At 36.7% G+C, this 26,547-nt stretch overlaps 1 protein-coding gene across 10 annotated transcripts in view; it reads right to left on the bottom strand.

The window, feature by feature from the left end:
• The window catches only part of LOC109546218 (fat-like cadherin-related tumor suppressor homolog), a 174,985-nt gene that overhangs the window by 87,299 nt on the left and 61,139 nt on the right, over positions 1-26,547 (bottom strand). For all 10 annotated transcript variants that reach the window (XM_048668445.1, XM_048668444.1, XM_048668443.1 and 7 more), the window contains 2 exons: positions 24,342-24,542; positions 23,852-24,289 (listed from right to left, as the gene is read on the bottom strand). In XM_048668445.1, coding sequence (XP_048524402.1) covers positions 23,852-24,289; positions 24,342-24,542 — 639 coding nt within the window. The remainder of the gene's footprint in view (positions 1-23,851; positions 24,290-24,341; positions 24,543-26,547) is intronic.

Raw genomic sequence — 26,547 nt, 5'->3', positions numbered from 1 at the left:
TTGGATATCTGATATTTTATGACGGCGGAATCTCATGGGGCTTTTGTCAAAAGCAAAACGAATAAAAGGCATACGAAACCGAAGAAATTTTCATTCGGTTATAGCGAGAGGATTTTTCAGATAGTGCAGTTTCAGATAGTGCATATTAAATCAAGATTTCATTTTTCTGTAGCGCAACTTATTGGTGTATTTTATAGTATATAAAACGAATTGCCGGCGAACCATTAATATTGTATTTAATTAAACAAAATGAATGATGAATAAGCAGAATATTTGAGACAGACAATAATGGAAATCGTTCGCTAAAAATCCCCGTACAACGAAACCATTAATAATGCATCCTTTTGTTACTCCATTGAGAGGCTGAATCCTCCTGTAAAGCCTCTGCTTGACTTTTTCATTGTTTTATGTTCCACGTTTATATTAGGCGGTATTCAAAAGTTCCTGACACGCCGCCATCAAATTTAAATCATAAAATCCCACACTTCGAATAGCCTTTGCAACTTTCTGAGCGGAAAACCCATTTATTAAAATGCGAGAGCGACGTATTTGAAACGCACTTTGCAAGTTAGAAAAAAGAAAAAAAAAACGCACAAAAATGTAACTCTTTAAAGCCGCAGATTATCTGCTTTTAGCTTTTCACAGTCTTTATGCTCAGTAATTAACGTTTGCTTTTGTCTCTGCCAGTTTTGATCAGTTTTAGTTTTATAATAGAGATGTGGCTGAAAGGCTGAACTAGTGAAGTGTCTTTGCGCTACATTTTTTTTTTTTAATTGATTTTTAGTCCAACAATTCTACACTTTAAATCGCTTTCTGGGCGCAAAAATCATTAATCAAACGGCGAAAACCACCTGCTTATAACCCACTTTGTAAGGTACAAAATGGGCAAAAAAGTTAACATCGAGGGCTTTCAAAAACCTCTTGTTTTAGCGCCTCAGTAGCCGACTGTTTAGTTGTGTATTTAAAATATAATCTTTTTTCCCGCAACATTGGTTGTAAATTTTGAATTTACAAAGATAGCGGTGTTTGTATTAGTAATGTTGAAAATTGGTTAAACAACTCGTTAGTTGGCAGCTTAAGGTCGTTAGGGCAAAAACAAAAAACCCAACAACCAATCATATGTAAGCTGGGGCTGAATAATTCATAAAACCCCCATTATTTTCCTGTTCAATACTCGGCATAGAAATTAACTATTTATACCTCACAAGAACCTAAGAACTTTCACTAAATCGTCTGCGATTTCAGAAGCTTCAATATTCAGCTCAAACACGCTGGTTCCTAAATAATTACAGAGTTTTCCGTGTAAATAATTAAACAGAGAAACCTCTGCTGGAGTATTCGCTTATGTATTAATTTGATTTCACAAATTATTTTTTCTTCTGAAGAGCCAATTGGTAAATTTCTAAGCGTAAATGCCATTTATCAACGCATTGTATGAGTTAAAAAGTGGAGAAAATGCGAACAAAAAGAGCAACTCTTAGGAGCCGTAGATTATCTGGTTTTAGCATTTCGCAGCCTTATGTTCGGTGGGCAATTAATTTTTCCTTTTGTGGTGCTTTGTGTGGTAAAACGCCTGTTAAAGTTAAAAAGTTGGAATTTATGAACTCTAGTAGACGTTGGAATTTAAGTATGTGAGTTTAAGCTGGTTGAAAAACTGTCTCATTTTAGCCTGATATCGTGTAGGGAATCATTAAGAAATGTAAATTTCGCTGTAGTGCAGAATTGTTTGGAAATTTCTTTGCATGCAACTGCAGTTATGCGAAATAAATGCATCGACGGCCATAAAACTATTAAATAAGCAAAGTAACTTGCGATGGTTGAAAATTTCCACGTCATAACTGCAGACAATAAATTTAAAGCGGCGGAACTGACAAAGTCAGGAACTTTACAACTCCTGGCAAGCTCCTCTTGTTGAAAGTTCGAGCCTCAAGACATTTTTCCCGATTTCGCTTGGTAAGCAAGCGAATCTGAGAGGAAATTCTTTAATTTTGCAACAGTGTGTTTACAGCTGGAGCTCAGTTATATTACGAATATTTGTAAAATTCCAGAATCAGAAAGGAAATTCGACAATGGTTCTAGTTTGTTGGGATTTTATTTGCAGGTAAAAAATGGCATTTTGCAAGAGAATGTTACTGTCTAGGGACGTCTCCGTTCACTTTTGCCACCTGTGCTCTTTTATGAGCATTTCGAACATCCAAGTTCGATCGTAAAATCTGCCTGTAAACTGGGGAAAATATGGGATTTGGAATTGGAGTCCAATTTATATAGTGGAACAAGATGCTGTCCGCCGATCGAATCACAGATTTTATAACAAAATTGACAAATATCTATATTGCTTTTCTAAACATGGCAATTTATGTATATTGTTGCTAAATATATGTGCAATTCGATAAGCCATTTCATGTCGTTTATAGTAAACAGAAAGGGACCATTAATTCCCTAATGGAATAAATTGCGATAAAATTATGAATTTGTATTTGCAGTTTGTTATGCTCGTACTCGATGCACTAAATATTAAATAATTTAAAATTCGTCGCAATATAAATCAAGCGGCGTCAATTTTTAATCAAGCCCCTGAGTACTAATCTATTTGCCGGAACTGTTTGCGCAATTATTCCGATAGTGTCAAAAGACGCCACTTGTGCATGAAATATTCTTGCCCTTGTATATTCCCTCAAAATCTCTCAAAGCCCTAATATATTCCACAACGGGATATGTTTTCGCGGTTGAGTTGCTTTATTAATAATCCTGGAAGTCTGTTTTGGATGGAAATTGCTTCACTTACTCTCATTAGCATATACATTTTATATTTCGCCCAGTAAAACTCTGGAAAACGTTCCGTTTTCAATTTCCCCGCTGACGAAATTAAATATATTTTAAACTTGTTTCTGCAACGCTCAAATGAATACAGAAAACATTAGAAGAATAATTAATTTGCGGCTTGCTCAGGAAAAACTGGCATGGCAAAGTCACCGTTCAAGAAATATAATCGCGTTAACTGATTTTAAAAAAAGTTTTCTTTGAATCCCTACTTGGTTTATTGACTTAAGGAATTTTGGTAAAACTCCGTTTGTGGAGGCTAAAATTTCAAGAGCTTTTTGGAACATATCGGAGATTTTTTGGTCAATTTTCAATAGTCGCGTTTTCAAAAGCTATGCATTGGCCTAAAAATGTACCAAAACCATCTTCTTTCACCAATTTAACTCGTACTCGAGTGATTTTATTGCTTCTAATTATCCTTCGTTTGGTTTCTCTTGATATATCAGGCAGCTCTCGATGCATCCCGCAATCGTTTTAATCCTCGAAGCGATTCGATATCTCAAAGGAAAGCTCCCGATTTCCGCGGTAACTTTTCCTACAAAAGGTATCATTGTGCTTTGCGTTTCCAATCCCTTCAGGAGAATCTCTTTTTCTTGCCGGGTCTACCGGAAAATGTAATTTTCCATGTCTCTCTGAAGTTTAGGGGCGAATATTTTATTCGATCCACCTTCCAGCTCGGCAATTAAATAGTTGGTTGGGAAATCTGTATGTTTCACTGTACAATTGAGTGAGCGGTTGATTTTGCTAAAAATATTTTAGCTGTCTCAGCTTAGTATTTCATTGTCAGTTGCATCCTTCAATTGATTAAATAATTAAGTTAAAATCTTATCGCTTTAAGTCCATTCGAGGCAAATTCACATCAATTAAGTACCTGGATAGCATATTTTCGCCCGAATTCAAACCGCAACGTTCACATCATGAATCCACCATTCGCGATCGATGCAGGATAAGATTTTCGACGGAAATGGATGATTGAAAGGAGAGACAGCAGGAAATTATCCTTTCGCTGGATAAGTGATATTGATGGAGGTCGTAAAACCTGATGGCTCTCGGAATTTTAAGGGAAACGCTTGGTTTTAATATATCAACAAGTTTTAGTGGTCTTTAGTATGCTCTAATCTCGAGGGATATCGCATTAGACGTAAATCTTGTGCAGAACTTCTGAAAATATATTCCGCATTTAAAGTGGAGTTTTTATGTTCGATCGATGGCTGGTTTCTATCAGGACAGTAAAATGTTCAAAACGACCATCGAGCTTAATTAGAGTTAAGGACTTTCTAGTTTGGAAATATTCAAGTTTTTGCATATGAAATTACTTATGAGTAAAAAATCAGTATTTTAATAACAAATGCTGTTAAGCATGTTCAAATCGGCACAAAGTTAGTACTTAATGGCTTTAGATATATCAATTGTTGCCTAACTAAGTCGCTTTGCTCCGAGTATAATTTAATAATATATGCATTATCTGGATGGCGGCAATTAAGACCCCTCGTTTACATGTGGTCCCTAAAGACTTAGTCGCATTTAAGACTGGCTTAAGCTGAATTAATAGAGATAAAGGGCCGTCCAGAATGTGATTTTTGCATTTGATTAATTTTCCGTTTTTTATTTGCTACAAAGCAGCCGGGAAAGCGAATCGACATGAAAATTCTCGCACTTGGCTGAAAAATAATCCGTGTATATTTACCGAAATTGCACTGTGCATACAAAATTGGGTCATTTCGCACCTCTCGCCGTGCATTTCTGTTTGAGGTAGACAATGCATTTTTCATAAGGTGATCAATTTAAAACGAATGCCGAGTTGAGTAATGCACTGTTCGCATTTCCAATCGAGGCGAAGAAAATGGAGCATTCATCTTAATTTTCCACTGCCTGTTGGAAAATTTCTGAAGCGAGGTTTCTTTAAGTTCTCAATTTGTTGACTGAATGCCTCGAAGCGACTGGAAATATGCATATGTTTCGGTAATTCACTGTAAAGATTTTCTTAGACAAAAACTGTCCTTGCTTTGAGTGTAGCACCTAAATCAGTTAAATCTAAGTAGTTATGCAAAAACCCCAGCAGTATTCTCACAAATTATTTTTCTATATTAAATCTCACCCTTTTCGTATATATCACGGGGGCGATTACTACTGTCTCAAAACGGCACCTTTTTGCCGCCGTTTTCCTTATTTATTGGGAGGCAAAAACGCTGAAAGGGCCCACAATGGAGGCGAAACACATTGAATGTCACCGAAAAATCGAATGAAGGAGATCGACTTGTTTATGAGGAGAAATGGAGTCGGTTTTTTGTTGCATTGCATTAGATTTCTCGCTTATACAACCATCCATGGGACGCGATTTTCAAAACTAGGGAAGCAGGGATTTTGGCGAAGTTGTTGAATAAAAGCCAACTTCAATGTTTTCTCATTAGTTCTCAATTTCTCGAATCACGTTCTACTGTCTCAAATAATGATTGTTGAAAACTTCCAAGCGAATTATTTTATCTAGCAGTGAAGGAAAGGACTGTGTGAAACAAAGGCAACAAAAGTTAAACTTTGTTTAACAATGTCTCGATCGTTAATTAAAATTGAGAAGACTTTTGAAAAATTTCTCATTCGGTTACATGCAACTTCTCCAGTGGCAGTTTAATACCATTTATCATATTATCAGAGCAAAACCTCAACTTTGCTGAACAAAGAATCCACTTTTTAACTTTGTCGGAGTATAAATCAGTAAAAAGTTGCAATATAACTCCGGAGTTTGCCGGCCGAACCGCGTGACCGGCCTGTAAAGTAGATCCCGGATATTTTAGACCAAATTACTGAGAGATTGAGGCAAAACGTAAAACTTGCGAAAAGCGAATTTTGTTGCCGGCCCAAGTATTTAAAGTTCTAATCTAATCAAAATATGATTAGACCGCTAGTTTTCCTAATGAAACTCGACCCGTTTTCGATCTGCAACCGGATACAAAGGGGGAAATTATTAAAAAGTGATGAAAAGTAATTATGGAAATGGATCCGCAGGACCAAAAACGCAAATTAAGTGATAGTGCAGACAAAAAGAAGGTATTGACGTCGAATTTTGTTTTGAAAGTTTTTCGCCATTACTTGAGAAAAATGGATTAGTAAAATACTTTAATTTTGTACGCAATTTGATATGTTTTAATAACATTTTATTTTAATTGAACTATAATTACCAAAACCAGTTTCCTTCAGATCGGAAATTATGGTTAGAAGACGGGAGGAATCTAATAATTTATTGACGAACAAACTGGTAGAATATATTGAAAGATCACTTGGAGTATCAATGATTTTTGCAGGTTTTTTGGAGAATTTCACTACATTTATTCGCTCTCGTGTCTCTTCCATTGATAAATCCACATTTCAGAATTTGGAAACTAGAACCGAAATAAAATAGAATGGACACCTGAAGAAATGCTGTTGTTGACAGAATTACAGCTGACGATGATTGTTTTACATAGAATTTGTTGCATTATAAAAATTCTTTCTATTTTTGTTCTAGCGCTTTCTGGGCACTTTTGCAGGATGTTTTTCGCGAATTCGCAACCTGGCAAATTAATTAACATTATGCGCATGTTTTAAGAGCACTGAATAGACATTGAGAAAACACTGCTAAAAACATAATTCTTCAGGATTTTTCAAAAATAAATTCGATAGGATGTTGCTTTCAGCCCAATTATTTTCAATGGGCATTTAATTTACATTCGGTCGGTATCAATCTGAGTAATGACTTGCTGGCAGTGATGATTTTGAGCCGCACCCCAGCGGCCGGCCTCGGAGACACATTTGAGTAATTGAAATTTTATGTAATATTTCCAACTCTCCCCTCGGTTATAATAATTACTCTAATGGCGATCTTAAAATGCTTGTGCACTCTTAATACTTTTATTTCGTTGTGTAGTCGGTGAGCTCTTCCTAATTAACAATATTTTCGAACTGGAATTTTCCGGTGGGGGCTCTAGACAAAGACCCGCATCGCAATGGAAATGTTTATATTTCGCAACATTTTATAGCAGGTAAAGTTTCACTAAATTCGCATAAAGAGCGACCTGCTTCATTAAAATATATTTTAATTGTTGTTTTCTGCGTCTGGTTCATATAGTCAAATATCAATGGACTAGGCAGTTAATTAAATTTAGTTTGATGCGCAAATATTCACTGGATTATATATTGTTTTAATTATATCGCAAAATTAACAATTAGACAGTCGGCGTAGGTGGAGTTAACAACAATGTATAATCAATAACCAATTGGAACTTTTCCAATACTGCGGTAGCATTGATTAATTGAAAATTTTTGGTCACTATTATGGCTTCGCCTAAGGTCCAAGTACTCTCCTAGTAAGAACTCGATTTTGAAAAGTTCTTGCATAAAATTACCCGTCTGTTTTGTTTCAAGATACAATTAAAATTGCCTGGTGTTTGTTCACTAAAGGCTCATCTGTAATTAAAACAGTGTAAGCAGCTTGACTCAGCGGCAGATAAACAAAGCTGAAAGGACTTTAACATGAAATAAAAAATATTTATTTTTGTATCTTTGTTGGCAGCATCAAGTTTGGCAGTTTGCAAATATGAAGCTGCAGAATTTAATTTTAAGCAATTTTTGCACTGGTTGTTTTTACGTCACGAAATTTCTTAGGGCAATAACATCTTGTTTGTGTTGTTTTCGAAGCTCACACTTTCAAAGCCAGGTGGAATAAATGGGCGTTACGATATTGACATTCAAAGGCTTCGGGCCGGAATCGTCGTTTTATTTTACAATCCTGGAAGGTTTAGGTAACAATATTCGAGCTCGTGTTCGAGCTCCATATTGTGTTTCTGGATGGCTAAAATGTCTATTTTAGCACGTATTAAATACACATGAGGTCGCAGTTGCAGGGTCAGAAGTTGAGGCTTCAGCTCTAAGTGAATAACATTAACGAAAGTAATTTGGTCCGCTTTTATCTGCAACTGGGTCAGCCGTATATTTGCAAGTGCCCTCCGATTATTTTCTCGATTTTCCTCCGACACCTTCTTTGCAATATTCCCGCGGCTTTTTCTAATTTCCTGCGGTGTGCTGCTAAAAAGCTCGTTTGCATGTTGGTCACGATGTTGACTGGAAACTAGTCCTGCTTGGAAGATACATTAGTTTCCAGCAGTATTTTTCAGTTAATTCTCTAAAATCAGGCAAAATGTTCTTAGCTAAAATCCGCGTTTAACTCTTCAATAAGAAACTATTTAAAAGTGTGATTATTGCATTAATGAAACAAGCCACTGAATTCGTTTAATCATTGAGTGAACCCTCTGGGCATTACATGCGACCTATAATCTGATTAACTAGAAAGGCACTCGGTTGGAAACTTAAACAGCCTACAAACAGCCAATGCGATAGGAAAATCAACTTTGGAAAACGGTCTACACGGACCGGAAAATTAGGATGAATGAGCAATTCCGTCTGTGTCGATTGGAAACACAAACAACGGTGCATTACTGAATTCTTGGCCATTTTAAATTCATAATCCTGATTAAAGCTGTACTGTGTGCTGGCAGTACTGCGATATATGGAAATTTGCAATTGTGCATTTGCCGATAATTCCATTTGGTTCTGTTGGCCGAATGGCGGTAATTATGAGAATATTTTTACGGAAATTGACTTGAAAATGTGATTTTTTCTGAATAATCATCCGCTTGGTAAGCACAACCTAGAGAGTTTATGACCAGCAGCAAATCGCCTAGGTTTAATTGCATCAGCAATTCTGAATTAGTGCCGCTTAATTCTATAAACCGGCTGGTTAACAGATTAAGACCCCGTTCGATTTGTCCATTAACGATATAAACATAACTGCGAGGATCTTAATAACAATCGAAATTGGCCAAATTGCCATTCTGTGCCGCTAAATAAACGTATTAGCTAATACAAACGGAACTCCCATCGAAGTCACGGTTCCTCAAGTGTAACCTAATTTATCCAGAATATAAACAAAGTCCATTATTCCCGCAGGAGTTCGGCTTATATGCTGAAATTTACGATTAAGTTGGACCGTCGGGACTATTCGCAGTTGTGTGTTGGGTAAATTTTGATTAATCTGGTCTTGGATAAATATAATACTTTTTTTCGTCAACATCAAACTTGGGCAAACTTGGATTTTATCCAGGAAAAATGTTGAATTTTTGCAGTTTTTTGCGAAATTAAAATAACATTTTAGAAGCCACCATGAAGATTAGGACACACAATTTTATCAAAATATGCTGTCTTTTCAAGACTTTTTTATTGATTAAAAAAACAGATTTAATTCGGTTTTCAATTTTAGTATTGGCGTTGCGCATTAATATCTGCAGCTGAATGCAATCCAGACAAATACAAATGGCTCAAAATTTAAAATTAAATTTTCTTTCATTACAGGCACTCGCTACAAAAACGTCAACAATAAGCAAACTGAAATCGAACTGCCAAGCAATAGCAGAGCAATGAATCATGGAAAGAGCCGACAAGCAAAGCAATTGATTAAAGAATCATGTTTGTGCTGTACTTCAGTGTCTTTTTTTGAATGAATATTCAGTTTGATACCGACTGTGAACGAAATTGGTGAATAATCCTTTGCGTCGTATGAATCCGGTTCTTAGATCGGAAATATATAATATTTGTGGCCCTTACAGCAAGTGCAGTAGTTTGTACAAGCGACCTTTTCGAACGTTTATGGGTAGAAAATGGAGGATGGGGCACCAGCTTGCAAAAAGCTGGTAAGAATGATCGCTAATCTGTAAATCTTTTAGCTTGAACTGAGTTTAATATTCCGACGAGTACCGAAAGTTTTCTGGATTATTTATTTATATGTATATCTCTTTGCAGCGCTGATTTCAAATAAGTTTAGCTTTGGTCAGATTTCCTGCTGTATTAAACAAATTTTCTTCTTTCTTTGCAGGTGGCACTACGCAGCTTTCGGTAAGTTTAGCATTACTTTGCCCCCTTTGGATTTTTGCATCAAGCTCATTTTGCATATGAAAATTTGGGTTCCAGTATTCAATACAAGAAGAATCAGCTTACTGATCTGATAGTGCGGATTTGGTTCCAATTAAACCATTGATTCCTTCACAAGAAATTGTTAAACTTTGGGAATTTTTTTTTGGCGGCTTGTCTTCAAAGAACCGTTTCCGATATGCAAATATGGGTTCCAGTTTTATGTTTTATTGTTAAAAAATTAGTTTTAGATTTGCCTGTCTTTTTTTAATTGCGAAATCGACTGAAACATGACGCCACTATTTTTGACGTTGTTTAAGAATCAGTTACATGAACGTGCGTAAGCAAATTCTGGTAGCTTTGTGACAAAAATTCACCCAAAATTTTAATATAAGGCATTTAGGTGCAAGTTTACACTTTTCAAGCGTTTATTTTCAAATCAACATTGACGAAGCGCACACAATTTTTAAGGTTTGAGTTCAAATTCATATTCATTTTCATTTTGGCGACATTTATAGAGCACTTGTAGAGTATTTTTCGTTTCTGAGAAATTTGTTTGGAAAAACCCAATGCAAAATGTGTCCCGCAACAGATTTTGCTTGAAATTCTAGAATCTTTGTTCTTCCTGATATTTGCTGAACATTGTAAAAATCGAAACTTCCAAATCAGACAGCTGTAACTTGAAAGTTAACAGTACATTAAGTTATAAACTAGATAATTTTGTGTTCTCCTTCAAGTTTGCTCTTAAAGCAGCAAATTTTTTAATTTTGATTGATTGAAAGCAACTTTTTAACTCGTTTACTTTGCATTTGCTTTCACCATTCCACACATGACTGAGTTGGAAATCGAAAATTTTCCATACATGTAACGGTTTCAACTTCATTTAGTTTTTTACGAGTTTAGACTTCCTGCTGTTTCCTTAATCGGCATTTGGCGATTTTTCATCCACCCACCACTAGAAGTGTATTAAACCATTCAACACAAAACTGCGGAATTTTGTCTAAAAATCACAGCAGTAATTCCCACTCCCCCTCAAATAACTCACTGATCCGCTATCATCTCAAAACAGTAATTATGGCGCGCACAATGGCCAACACTAAATTCATTACATTCTAATTTATAGCAACATTTTCTCACTTGCGGCCAAATCGGTTTAATGAAAGGAATAATCGTCACAATATGCGTTGGAATTAGTGGAACAACGAAGTATTCGCAATAATCTGCTATTTGATTATTACAGCAACATGTAAATTGATTGAGGAGCAACATTCCACTATGAGGAAGTTTTAATTGATACATGAATTTTAACAAACAGTTGTAGGAGTTTGAAATCTGATTGATTGGTAAGCTGATCCATTGGATTTGTACATTAAATGTGTGCGTTTTGCATTGAAATTGACTATTTTGATTAAAGCTTACAAATAACATTAACGGATTCAGATCCAGAAAAAATGTATGCAGATTTTGTTTTTTGATTGGTGTGAGCGGTTCCATTCGCGCTCATTATGTTTTCGTTCGATCAGTCGCACGAACAAGTACAGTATCAAATGAAGACAACCCGTGAATTATTTGGTGTCTTGTTTCGAATCAAAAGATGAATAGTTTCTCCTAAAAAAACTATAATTCAACCTGTCTAGCGCAGTAAAAGTAAAGCCGCCTGAATTCCTTATAAAATGTGAAAGTTCCAAATAGGATTTCAAGTGCTACGGGGGTGAATTGAGCGAAAATTTACCATACAAGAGCGTTTTCAGGAAAATCTTCAGATTCATGCACCCCAAAGAGGAACATTAAGATATAAGAACACGGATATTGTAACACTGTTATCAAGCGCTTTATACTTGGGGCCCTTAAAAGGGTCTCACTAAAAAGTTCTATCCCTGGGTAAAAAACCCGCTCAACATTCAAACGGGTGAAAAGATCGCCGACATTCAATCAGCTTTGGTGTCGTGAAATTGACTTCCGCAATTCAACTAAAAGGATTGTAACCTTTCAGGCATTTTTTCGCTGGAAATCTTTCAATGTTGGCATGATGTATGGGAAATTTAATGGTTATATTCCACATAACAACCATTATCAGGTGGTAAAACAAGAATTTGCGGCAAATCACTCGGTTGAAAGTGAATTCTATTTACGAGAGAGAGTTTTCAACGATTAGCAGCCAATGTCCGTCCATGTAGTAAATGCAATATAAAAATTTTCGAAGAAAACTGTCTAATTTCAGTCAGTCGAAGGCGAAATCTTTGAATTTTCCTTATGTGTGCTGTATTCCTTGCAAATTGCCCAGTCACTCGGGCCACTAAAAGCGTTCCGTAAGCTTCAAACCTGAGTGAATTTTTCCAGTTCATAAAACGAAATTCGGGGCCTGGATAAAATGTTTTTCTGTGTCTTTTGCTAGGAATTTGATTTGAGGCGTGCGCCCAAATAATCGTTCAGTTTCAATCTAACCGAGCTCCTAAAAGGTTTCCTTTTATTTGATCGCAGTTTCTCGTAAATTACTTTGGCGGTTTCATTTAGGAGCTGCTGCGATCTCTGAGTAGGCCCCATGTGAAAGGAAATCGTTAAAAACTTTAATGGAAATTAAGATGCAAAATGAAAAAGATTTTCGAGACATTGTTCTTCTATAGTGGCATTCACCTTCAGTTTCTGTACTAAAAATTGCCCGATAGTCATTCAATTTAAGTTCCGTTAATACAAAGACCGTTCTCGCAACTAGTGTCTTATTCGACCACGACGAAGCCCTACACGATTACAGGAGAATGTGCCGGAAGACGATAAAATGCGCTCTACACTGCAGCACTAAAAAACACTGCTAATCGCGAAATAATGACTATACGTCCGTCATTGTGAACAGAAAACCAGCCGAGAAGCAAAAAGATTAACTCGGGAGGTGAATTAAATCAAAGCAACTGTGCAGCTGGTTTGAATGCAAGTCTTTAGTAACTCTGAATTTCCCTCAAGCTTCTGGAATAAGCATGTTTTCTGCGTGTTAACATTGTTCTGGTTTCAGCATTGTTTTTTTGCACTCTCAGCCCTGAGAGCGAAATTTGGTTCTTTCAGTGTCTACGAAAAGGTTTTGTAGAAATGACTTGATTGCACCGTTGTTTAAATGAGCTTGTTTCGTCATCCTTTAAAGATTTGCGGCTTCTGAAGTGGATTTGTCTCATTCTAAATTAGCCAAAACCACTGTAAAATCAGTTAAATCTTTTAATTTGCTGGTAGTTTTCAGTTGCTTTTAAGCCAAGGATGTGGACGTATCAGACATTAAGAGCGCCTACCTACGGGTATAATTAAACATTCTTTTTAGTTCTTCACATTTCTTTAGTCTCTTATTTTAATTCGCATTTCCAATCTCAGCTCTGATCTCAATTATCTGATAGCGTTCTCGCAGGCCGCTCTTAACTGACAATAGTACCGTTTTAATATACGTGGTACCGTAAAACGGGCTTGGTACGTTCTCTTTTAAAGAGAGTTATTACAACGAGGCATATTCAAAACATTAAACGCTTTGGTAACGAGTGACTTTGAAGCTTTTGAAGTCGGGCATAAAAGCACAGTATTGTGCGAAATTATAGGTGTTGCAGTTGCCTGGCAGGAATGCATGATTCATTTGCCGATTTTCGCAGCTGTAAAGTGATGCTTCGCATGGCAATGGGTCAAAACTATCTAAAGTGTCCTGGACATTCCATTTATTCCTCCATCGGGAATGGCACTTTAGCGCATTTTTTCGCTTACGTTAACTGAACATTCTAGTAGCTGCTATAACTCTATTTATCTATTATTAGATAAGCTAGACACTGTTTAATCATTGCTTATGATTAGGATATCCGTAGGGCATGTGGTCTATACGCGCCGACAAAAATTTTGTAGAACAACCAGTGTGGGCGCTGCTTAACCATTTGTAAACATGGCTCATTAGCATTCCAAAAACAAAAGAAAAATAGCTGAACAATGGCCATGCAAAAGAGTAGGCTGCTTTCATAAAAACACGAAAAAACTGCTGCCTGCAGGATTTCAATGTAATCATATGCATACATTTCAGACTGCTTGAAATTCAAATTTCACGAGGATATTTCGAAATGTGTAACCCATTTTGCCACCCCTTAATCATTTTTAGCTTCATTTTTGTTCGGAATATTTAACTCGATTAATGGTTAATTGATTCGCTGTTGTGTGAACTGGGTTTCAACCGAAACTGGTTAGATTTTCGAGTGTTTTGGGGGCGGCGTGGAAAATAATTTTTCCTTGAACATTTTTCTATGTCACATCTTAGCCGAGTGCATGAATTTGAGTAAAAGTTTCAACACAGTTGTACGGTTTTTTGTGAAATCACGCAAAACTTTGCTGCCGATGAAAGTTATAGCTTTGAGACTCCAAAGTTCCCTTTCATCGCGCTAGAACTTCAAGAAACTACCGGTTCTACTAGTTTTAAGACTTTTTTATTTGGGGACACCAAAAGAATTTTTTAATTGCAAGCACAAGTTTTAGAGCTCTTCTAAAATTAGATAACCATCGGTTCTAATTAAATTTTCCACCATCCTAACTAAAAATATCCTTTTCATTGCGCCAAAATTTCGAGCAGCTATTCCTACTACTTTACGATTTTTTATTAGGCGCCATCACAAGTAATTTCGGATTTCAAGCAGAAGTTTTAGGAATTTTTTAAAATTAGCTAATCATTGGATTCTAATGAAATTTTGTGCAATTCTTGCTCAAAATATCCCGTTCCTTGTGCCAAAATTTCAAACAGTTGTTTCTAATACTTTACGAGTTGTTGGTTACGAGAGCTGTTTTGATAAGCTTCACCACATGATGGGCGAATTCATGAATTTAAAGTGCAAGTTCGAGAGCGATTCCAAAATCAGGCGATGCCTGGATTGCAATGAATTTTTCCAGGGTTAACGCTCAAAACCTTCTTTGAACTGCGGTAAAATTTCAAGCATTTTCTGTCCTGAATCAGAAGATCCGAGTTTTTATTCAGCGCCAACAGATGTTAGGAGAGTTCTGGAATTTAAGTACAAACTTTAAGGATTTCCTGAAATCACTCAATAGTTAGCTTCCGATGAAAGTTCCTGATTTGAAGCTGAAAGGTTTCATTTCATCGCGCCAGAACTTCAAAACGCTATCGGTTCTACTGGTTTTAAGAGTTTTTTTTATTAGGCGACACCACAAGAGTATTTAAATTTTTCAGTCCCACGTTTCAGAGCTTTTATAATTATCGGATTCTAATGATTATTTCTAGAATATTACTCAAAATTTCCTTTTTCTGCATCAAAATTTCATGCAGCTACTCTTACTACTTTAGGCGAGCCGGAGGACCTCGGCCTGTTAGGACGATTCCTTATTTTCAAGTACCAATTCTAGATTTTTGTAGAATTAGGCAAATATCCTATGCAACAGAAATTTTCCCAGATTCAAGCTCAAAACATCCTTTTTCCTGTACCTGATTTTCCTGCAGCTGCTTGAACTGGTTTGAACGTGCGAATTTTTAGCTAAGCGCCAGCACATATTTACCGGATTCTTGAACTTCAAGTGGAAGTTTTCGTGCTTCTCTAAAATCAGACAGCCATCGGATTCCAATAAATCTTGTCCGTTTTAAGCGGAAATATTCATTTTCATTGTGCCGCAATTTCAAGTCACTAATCGAACTAGTTTGGGTGTTAATTTTTTTTTGCATAGCACGAGTTAGAAGGATCCTTGAAAATCTTCAACATCAGGTCGAAGACCAATGGCTTCCGAAAGTTCGGCCTAGTTTCAGTGAAATCATCTCTTCTTCGTTATTCCACTTTGTATTATTATGATTTGAATAAATATTCCAAAAAAATTACTCACACAGTCAACCCGCCCTATATGCTGCAGACAGTTTCTAAGAACTTTTCCCATTTTTCTAATTCGCTTTGCTGTGGATGTTTTTAACGCGAATGGCTTTCACCTTAATAAAAATCCCGAACGCTCGATAAGACGTTCTTGTTTTTATTGGACACTTATTACTTTCGTCTAGAGCGAATGGGTTCTCCTAATGTCTCCATTTTTACGGTTTTAACTTCTTAAAAATAGTGTTTGTTTTATGATTGAACCTATTTTATGCCCGAGAGCGTTCTACAAGACAGGCTCCTAATTAAACTTCGTAAGTGGTTTTAGAAGCGATCGTGTCCAATGGAAATCATATTAAAGGAGCTTGGAACGAGCAAATTTGAATTTGCCATCATCTTTTGGATGTTGGGTAAGAAAGTTTCCAACTGATTTCGAATGACGGAAACCTGGATCCATCTATAGAGTTTAAATAAAACTTTAACACGTAAATCGAATTCTGTAGAATGGAATTGTACTTAATCCACTGGATGGGCTATTTGATAACATTTGCAATTGGAGTGGTGGCCACTGCATATTGTTTTCCATTTCAGATTGTCAAATTGTTCTAAGCCGAATAACGGCAATGTTGTTTAGTAACATTAATCCCCTTTGCATATCGGATGGAATTTCGGACCTCTAAGTCGACGTGACAAGTTCGGAACAGATGGCCGGAGTATTTAGGCAGTCCAAATATTTGTTGTTCATATTACAGTTGAAACAATTTAATACGCAAAGAAACCCGATCCACAACTGAACATTTTCATGGAGTTTTTTCGAAACACAGACCGGAAGAGTGTAAATCTTTACACTTCGCAGCGGATCCGTTCCGATATCATAATTTTCCAGCTTTGCTATCTTGCTGAAAATCTGCCGGAACACGGAAAATCGCCATAAATTCAGCGAAACCCACTTTTAATTTCCCAAATGAAATTTACATGACGGTTCGATATTCAACCAGTCCGAGATGAGGTTGGAGGCATTATCATCGATAATGCCCGATTTTAATTACTTTGTCTTTCGGGAAATTACTTTATTGTGCCCCAACAATCACGCCTCTTTAATGTATAGTACTATTAATTAGCACAATAGACCTTTGCAAACAGATTTAATCAAATGCGAAACGCCAAAGCAGTGCAAACGAAAGTAACATTATATTTAGTATTTACATACATTAAAATGTGGTTAATTTTATTTTACTCTGTCCCAACTCTTTCAGCTTCGGAATGAAGCTCAGAACCGTGCAGCGGCGGATGCAAGCAAGCTAACTAGCTAGCTGCGCTAGGCAAATAGCAATTACGAGGCTAACTTTTTCGCTTGCACCAGAAATTAACGGCAACGTTCACTGAAAGACCAGTTCGACTCTTCAGAGCCAAAATAATCGGCAATGATTAACAGGAGTTTAAGCGGTTTTTACGCAGGAACAATAGCTTTCTTATTGACTCGAGTGCTTTTTATATGCACTTCTTAAGTTGAAAGCTGTTTTGCCAGTTTCATTATTTTAAGCTGCTGATACGGAGAACTCAGAGCTGAAAACTTTAGGAACCCACTATATTGCATGCAGCAAGAAAGCGTATGCAAAGTATTCGAAAACTGTTGGGGAAACCTTCACTTTGACTAGAAAAGTTGCTTTTTAAGCCCCAAAAGGTATAGCTGTATGTGAGAAGAGCCTCAACTGTTAAAAGGAATTTAATTGCGTATTATTATTATTATAAAAATTGCACTAAACTACACACCGAATTATTGTACCCAATTAGGGGACCAAAAAGTGGAAAAAAACATTGGATTTGATTAGAAAGGATAAAAAGTCCACAAGGTATGCCAAACTATTATGGAAAAGACCATCAGACAATCGACTCAGCATCTTGAGCTGTAATAAAAAATCGATTTTCAATACACCACCACAAAGAAATCCAATTTGACTTATTGAAAACAGACGAAAGCCGAAGACAAGCGTTATTAATTCGATCTGCGCCCAATGTGATCTTCCAGAAATTGGCATGAAAAAGCAAAAATATCAAACACATAATGCATAAAAAAGCTTATTTTTGCCATTGCCGTAAATAATGTATTTATTTTATTTTCTGTGGACTGGAGAAATCAGCTTTTGGCAATTTTTCCGCGCCTTGGAGACGCAAAAGAGAAATGCTACTTGAATTTTATTAATGGCATTTCAAGTCGTTTGACTCTCCCTTTAATTATCTCTAAAAATGCTTGAAGAAATAATCTTTGTTATTTTTCCGTAAGCTGTCCAAGTCTTTGATTGAAGGCCTTTGTTTCCTCTCAATTATTCCGCGGCTCCGAAAACCAAATGATTGATACTCCGTAACTCTAAACCGGTAAAAGTTACGGTACTAAATATACATCAGGCGATAAAACTTCCCAACAACTCCTAACTCAAATTTAATACTAGAAAACCTACTTATGTTATCATATGGCACTCATGTTGCCGCTCGATGCAAATGAAAGTATATGTGGTGCCATAACGGAAAGTTGGGAAACGAGAATGTACTTCTGCCGTTACAAATGCCACTCGTGGGCACCATAAATCGCCACGAAATGGGACGTTTCTAGTACGACTTAAATAAGTATCAGCATTAATTTTATGAGCTATGAAAAACTTACTAGTGCAACTGAACAATCAAAAGTTTACCAAGTTATCTTAATCCACTGGAGAGGTCTGCTATTGCATTGCAAAAGGTGATTTCGTTATATCTGTTAAATTTGACTAAGAAAGACTACGTTGTGGAGTGATTTTTTCAAGTTCTCCTAGTAACGACGCCTCAAAAATTGAAAAACTACAGTAGAAATTCAATTTCCTAGAGGAAAAGTAAAATGATTAATGAAAACAACAAATAAAATTGAACCTAAACAGCTAAAACGTCCTCGGTGCGTCTTGCTTAGCCGAAACGTTGCACAGTTTATGATGCGTGTTTTATTGTCATTATAAGGAAAAAGCTTGAAAACACAAGCCCTGGAACGTGTCTTTCCCGAATGGCCTTTCCAGGAAGACAAATGCGCTCATTTCCGCAGAGAGTAACAACCGACAGTGAGATTAATTCTGTTGACAAAAGTTTTTCTCCTTGTCGCCTGATGAGAAAGCTTTCGCTTTTATCGTTTTGCCCGGGTAATCTCACATACCAGATATTAAGGGGCTCATGAAATAATTGCGTTGAATCTTCGTTAAGGACGCGTTTAGACGGAGTTTCGGCTGTTGGAAAACGCCTTCAAATAGCCACAGATTGAATCAGTGAAGAGCACATTTAAAAATTGAATCAAAGAATCGGTCTTTTTGTATTGAATGCCCAAGAATTGAATGTTTATTGCTGATTAATAATGAAGATTGTGTTCAAGGCATGAAGGATTGAAGAAAAATGGTCGCCGCTTGACTATGGGAAGAAATGGCTGTAGTCAATCGAAACCTTTGGATATTTTGAAGAAAACCCCAAAATGAAGAATAATGATAAAAGACTAAAATCGACAACAACAGCTCAAATGATTTATCAATGCCGTCAATTCCGCCCTACAATGTATATGAGCGAATATTAAATAGTTCCTCCTGTTAAAAGCAATTTATCACCTAATACAGTGAATCATAACAGAACATTAATTTTAATGACAAATGAAGCAACTACAATTTAAAGCAGGAATATCGGCCCCATCACTGACCCATATCATTAGCATCGTAATAATGGCGTGCATGAACTTATTAGCTTGCGACAATTAATCCTAATTGTTCAATGTTCAATTGTGTGCAATCATTCCTGAGGTGACACCGCATTGATCTCTTTATTTGCGAATTTACACTGGAATGTGCCAGAAGCAGCTTATGAATAAAACTTGAGAGAATCTGCCGGATAATACTGGCTGCAGGGTGTATGCAATATCAAAGAACGGTTTGCATCGAAAGGCATTGTTGAACTTGAAATCGCAAAGAAGAAATGCTAAAATGGAAGATTGAGAACAATAAATCCCATTACGCGATTCTATTGAACAAAGCCCTGCATGTATATCAACAGATGTTATATTTGGTGGGAGAAAACAAATTTCGATCGATAGCCGAGCGAGGTTTTGAAGAACTGATTCCACAGAGAAACTGCAATACAATATGCCCCAGAAAATTGGATACGAAGTTTGGATCAAAACGAAATGGGGTTGTTGTTTTCGTAAATTGAAAACGAAAATTGAACAACATCAATCATCGAACGCTAACTAAACATGTGATTTTAGCATTAGTCTTTGTTCGCTTGTTGTTTATTCATCTTAAAAAGTCGGCGAAGGTGAGCAAACTACGCCCTTAAGGGCAGCCTGAGCACACAGGGTTGAATATCTACTTTAAATGGCTTCGTTTAACTTTACGGCCACGTGTTTTATTGCTTTACGTGTGTCAAGTTGAGGGTGTAACGCCCTAGTTGTTGCTAGATTAGAATGCTGAGGGATTATCCGCATTCGTGCCAAGGGTGGAAAACAACAAAGCGGAATTAATTGCTGAAATCCTCAGGACAGGGTGAACGATGTGTTTGGTTCAACAAGAAAACGCCAAAAATTACCCTCAAACTATCAGGAATACGTGGGAAAATCATTTTTCCAGCTGAAAGAAGCTCGCTATATTCTTCAGTTCAAAAAAGTTCAATCAGTCATTATTGAGTGAGAGTGTTCCCTGATTTCATTTTTTCAAACATGAATACTTAATCTATGTAGAAATTATTTCTATTTTAGTTTTCATGTTAGTGAAGTTTCTGGTTCTAGTTCACATATTTCCAGAATTAACGCAAAAATTACGAGCTTTAACACCCAGTATTTCCGAATTTCGCATTGTTAATAAATCACCTTGTAAAATAAATAATTTTTGGACGGACGGAAAGGAAGAATAATAAATACGAGTCGCAAAATGGATGGTTTTAGCCAAATGCGCTCCCTTTTTTAAATCACGTCTTACAAATTAAAAGTTGTTTGAACTTTTGACCAATCATAGAAGAGAATTTATCGTGCAGAATCAGACAGTTTCATAAAAATCTCCCGTAATTCTGAGCTTTTCTAGCTCAGTAGCTCCCCGTCTCAGAATGGATTGTTAAGGTCAACTTCACTCTGTCATTTAAAAAAATCGCCTCTTCCAACCTAACTCAAGCAGCAACTTGAAATATTCACCATATTTAGAATGCAATTTTCGCTACCAAGTCAGAGAATTGAAAGTTTTATAAAAATTCCCCACCATTCTAATTTTTGCCGTTTTCTAGCCTTGTTAAGTGGCTAGAAAACAGACATTTTTTTGCGCAAAAACTATGAATGCTACAAGATTTTACAAAGAGCACAMGATTGTGAATAAATGATTTCAGTGCATCAACCAAAAAAAAATGAATTGATTCCATYCGCCAAATAAAAAGTTCTGGTAGTTTTTGTACCACGACACTCAAGAATTCACCACTTGTCCAAAACGGCTGAACTCRATTGTTTCATCAAAATATGAGTCTTACATAAGWTACAAATTCACAGCRAGTTTCACCAAAATACATCGTACTTACCATTCTCCCGACATTTCAAACCAGATAATTTTTTTGAAGAACTTTGAGCATCAATAGCAGATAAGCCAGACATTTTTTGTTAATAAAAGTTAGGGCAGATCGTCTCCTTTTGATTCAAAGAATATCGCAGTACCCTTTTGATCATGTGGTTACGGGACACCCTGTAGATTCGGAACGTTTTATAAACATCCCTCATAATCCTGATTTTTGCCAACTCTGTAAAAAACTGCGCTCTTCTTTAGAAAATTTTATCTTCCAAACCAACTCAAATGCCAACTTGAAATTTTCACCATATTTAGCACGTAATCTGCATATTCAGAAAGCTTCATCAAAAATAGTTGATAATCTTGAGCTTTGCCAACTTAGTAAATATCGGTCTAAAATTGGATGATTTTAGTCACTTTTTCCAAACTAAGGCAGGTAGAAAATTTCGCCATAATTAGAAAACACTTTAGTCCACAGATTCAGCAAGTTTCAAAAAATTCGCCTATAATCCTGAATTTTTGTGGCTTAAATAAGTATGGGTGTCAAGGCGGATGTTTTTACTGTTTCACTGCACTCTCTGCTGTAAAGAGTCGCATCCTCCAAACCAAAGCTAGTAGCAACGTGAAACTTTCACTAACTTTAGATTGAACTTGAGTGTACAAATGGGAAAAGTTTCATATAAATCGCCCTGGATCCTGATTTTTGCCACATTAGTAAATCTCGATCTGTATAGACGCTTCTTCTCAACTGTCTCATAAATGTTCCGAAAATTTGGCACTGTTGATGAATCACCTTGTAGAACTTATGTTTCTCCTGTTTATTTCAAATCGATTATTGTTTTTCACTGCAAACCAATTTTTGACTGCTTTATTTTTCAATATTTTTCCCAGTTGAAACCACCTGAATTATTTACAATATTTAGACAATTTCAATTCATCCTCAAATAAATGTATTCGGTATCTGTATTTATCTACATTCCACAACATTAAAGGGTGTTCGCAGGCTTTCAAACGGGATTCTGGATAAAAAGGGACAAAACCATCAGGGCGGCCCAACGAGGTTCTTTCAACTATTGTTGCCTCTAATTAAATCCGCACTTGATGAGGATGTTGCTTAATTCTTAGATTGTTTGGTGCTTTACTGTGACTGTTCGTTGGATGGTCGCGATTGTTACCGGCACTAATCAGAACTGAAAAGTGTTTGACAAACAAGACCGAATTACAAATCGTGAAGCTCAAAATGCAGAAATTAGCTTAAACTGAAATGGTAAAATCTTTGCACGTTCAAGTGTTGACTTTTCGTGGATTTAACTTCCCAGAGAAAAGTTTGGAGAAAACGTTACTGAAACAAGCCACGCGGCAACAGCCAGTTCGTATTTATTACCAACAAGACAAAACTTGTTTCCGTAAGCAAGATCTATGTTCCGAAGTTTCGGAAAGCCATCCATATCAATTAGAGTAGTTCCAGATGAGCTTGACAGGCCACTGGTGCATGCTGCCCCATTCTGTCCGCAACCTTTGAACGAATATTTTCACTATTTAAACCCTAAAAAGTGGGAAACTTCCATACGGCTTTTTCGATCAATTCCGCAATAAAGCGATTAGGCTTGATATATATTTTCATTAAGCCGCCCCAAAATATTATACTTAATGTTCTATTCAAGCGTCAGATCAGATGAAAAAGGGCTGTTTTTAGCGGGTTTTAACATCCCCAAATTGCCCAAGTTTCAAGCATTTATTAGTAGATAAGCTGCAGAAGTCTGTTGGTAAACGCGTTTCCGGGGTAATTACAAGGAAAAGGCTGAAATCGTTTTTTTTTCTCAGCGACGAGAAGCGCAAAGTGTATTTTAGAGGGAAGATGTAAATGGGTACAAACCATACTTTTGCGCAAGTGTTATTAACAAATCGCGTTCTTTAAACTGAACCAAGTTGCAGTTAGAAATTTTATATTTAATAATTAACCAATTTGCAAAATGAGTTTTTTGTATTTTCAATTTTGTCATTTATAATTGTGTTTCTACTTTTTTAGTATATTTGCTATTTCCACGAATTTTTAATATCAGAGATATGTGGTTTTTAAGCGTTTATTTCGGTTCATTTGATACAGTTTTGCTGAACACATTTTGAGCCAAAACAAGGCACAAGAAGTGACCTGCTGAGTATTTGACGTCTGGGTGCGTTGATAGACGTCATTCCACTGTGAGATTTGGTCATAACAATCACGTGAACTTTGACTTTGACTTTGACTTTGACGTACATTGCCATGTTTTGTGACGTGATTTGCGTTCAGTGCTGGATGGGAATTAATGCAACTGAAAGAGAAGGAGTTTGAAAAAGTTCTATTGCAAGAATTTGAGGCTCAATTAATTGTTTTTCTTGATTATATTATTTATTGAATATAAATTATATATTGAATAAAGGACACATTTTACGAAAATTGAAAAAAAAAGTTGGTATTTTTCCGTATGGATATGATTCGATTTTTCCACTACACTCCTGCGCTTTCCCCTCATTTGCGTATGGAACAAAGCCGGGGGATGTTATTTTTTCAAACCGTCTTCGGCATGTGTGGCGCCGCGGGTGGTAAATGAACGAACTTTTAACGTCTCGCATGAATAATCATTTTCTCTATGGGGTGTCGTTGAAACCCCAGCAAATTGAGGGCTTTTTTCGCATTGATGTGACATGGAACGCAATTATTCGGACTAGTCCCACTGTGTGAACTTGCCTGTAGCCACTCACCTTTGTTATCGATGCTAAACAGGCCAATTCCATCCCCTTCTTTAATCGAGTACTCCACCATTGAGTCCCCGCCGCGCGCGTCCAAATCAACAGCACTCACATTCATCACGAAAGTACCAATTGGCATATTTTCCCGCACACTTCCTGTTAGTATCGCATCACTAAACACTGGAGCGTGCACATTCTCATTAACATCCACCACGTTTACGGTCACTGTTGCCTCCGAAGTCAAACTGGGGTTGCCCCGATCGTTCGCAATCACCAGAAGACTGTGAACTTGCCGTTCCTCAAAGTCCAGATGTTTGGTGGTGCGAATTGTGCCCGAGAGTTTGTCAATTTTGAAGATCCCTTCGCTGTCGCTGTCTTCTAAAGCGTAGCGCACTTCGCCCTCCGGCCCCAAGTCCGGATCGGAAGCGGTTACAATAGCTACGACTGTACCTGCAAAAGAAACGCTTTGATCCTGCTCGAAAGCTACTCAAACGGTCCTCACCTATGGGAACGTCTTCCCTAATTTTCACATTATAGTTGGGTAAGCTGAATTTGGGAGCATTATCGTTGATATCGTCAATGGAAATTCGCACAATGGCTTCGGAAAATAACGGAGGATTGTCTGGGCCTTTGCCTCCATTGTCTGTGGCTCGAATTTTCAGCTCGTATAGATCTTGTCGCTCTCGGTCCAATGCATGGGCAACTGCAAATCACGTATAAAGGGTTTCAGGTAAAGTCAATTTATTTAAAGCGTGTTGCGCTGCTATTTTGTGCAAAATGTGCCTACAGGCTGTATCTCGATGAAGAACGAAGTTTGATTATGGTTCTGAAAAAATTGTCATTGAGTTTTGGTCGGAAATATCCAAATGTGCTTCTTTTCCTAAAAAAAACGCACACTGCAATCTATTCTCTAAAAAATCGCCTCATCGAAACGAAAGCAGGTAGCTACTTGAATGACATAGTTAGAAGACACTTTGTCCTACAGATTCAGAAAGTTGAATAAAAATCGCTTCTGAACTGTTCCAGTTTCGCGTTGCCAGGAAGACGCTCACGTAAAGTTTAAACGATTCATTGAAACTTTCCGAATGTTTTTTTTCTAAAAAACACAAATTGCTTAAATTGTCTGTAATTCTACATCTACATACATTTTTATGAAAAGGAAGCAAGGAATGCAACAAACTCAACAACTCCACAAACAATTTTTAACCGATCGTGAGCGTATAGACTTAACCACTTGGCTTGGAAGTTACTCAAATGGCCTTAAGAGAAACTTTGTCTTAATAAAACATTTTTAAGTTCAGAATTTCGCCACAATTTTGGTCTCCTTTCAGTTCAAGACTCACTGACGTACCGGCCTTGATAGAAGTCATTGAAAGTTTTACCTTTAAATCGTGGTAACTCTAAACTACTAGTTAAATTTTAGGAATTTTAAGGCTGTTTAGAAGAGAAATGTTTGTACTTTTCACGGTCATACAGAGCAAATCTCCATAGTTCTACCCAACATTGCTAGAAGATGCAATTTGTATGAATAACATGTTTTTTCGTTTAACACGAAGATTTTAGTGGCACGGTACAATTACGAGATTATAATCGAAAAGCAGATAAAATTGGCGAGCAAAAATGTGTAAACCCTCGATTTCTATATTTGTCTCAGAGTTATTGCCAAATCAATAATTTGGATTCTTAATGCTACAAACTGTCTATGCTAGCAATGTTGGCTACAACTATCGAGATCTACTCTATAAGACTTGACAAGAAAAGTGCTGACACCTTCCCAAAAAACCCAAAAAACTGAAAGTCAGTAAAATTCAACAAGTTCTGTTGAAATTCGCATTCAAAACTCTGAACGGGTTGATCAGAAACAATCTTCAGAACGGCATGTTGCAAAAAAGAAAAACTGCTCAAAATCTTATCCAAGTTCAAGAACGAATTATCAAGAAACCAGTGGATCGAATGAAACCAGATTCACCGCACATCTAATATGAAGGTTCCGTTTGTATTTTTTGAAACCCGCAAATGAAGAGCGGAAGCAAATGATCAGAATTGGGCATCAGAAGGACGAGATGCAAAATAGGAAAACTGCCCAAAATTTTACTCAAGTTCAAGAACAAATCATCAAGAAACCAGAAGATCGAATGAAATCAGATTCAAACTACATGTAAAATAAAGGTTCCCTTTCCATTTTTTGAGACCTGCACATTAAGGGCTCAAGTAAATTATCAGAAGCAGGCATCAGAAGGACTAGGTGCCAAAATGAAAAACCGCCCAAAATTTTACTCAAGTCCAAAAACGAATTATCAAGCAACCAGTGGATCGAATGAAACCAGATTCACATCACATGTAAAACGAAGGTTTCGTTTCCATTTTTTGGAACCGGCATATGAAGGGCTGAAGCGAATGTTCAGAAACGGGCATCAGATGGACGAGGTGCATCGTTGATTTATCAAAAAAAAAACTAAATTTGTCCGACATTCCTCAATTACAAATCAAATTCATTCCTGGGTTTCAGTCATTTATTGTCTCTATTTATCAATCAAAATACGTTTCGATGTATTTTTCCACCATCATCAGTTTTTATGTGTAGCGCTGTTGCTGCTTAAAGGCTTAAAGCAACAACGCTACACATAAAAACTGATGATGGTGGAAAAATACATCGAAACGTATTTTGATTGATAAATAGAGACAATAAATGACTGAAACCCAGGAAT

This window comes from Dendroctonus ponderosae, unplaced genomic scaffold (assembly GCF_020466585.1).
Source record: "Dendroctonus ponderosae isolate FM_Combo_2020 unplaced genomic scaffold, Dpon_F_20191213v2 Dpon_F_20191213_7, whole genome shotgun sequence".
Classification (NCBI taxonomy): Eukaryota; Metazoa; Arthropoda; class Insecta; order Coleoptera; family Curculionidae; genus Dendroctonus; species Dendroctonus ponderosae.
The sequence above is the reverse complement of the archived record's forward strand: the minus strand, read 5'-3'. Positions and strand labels throughout refer to the sequence as shown.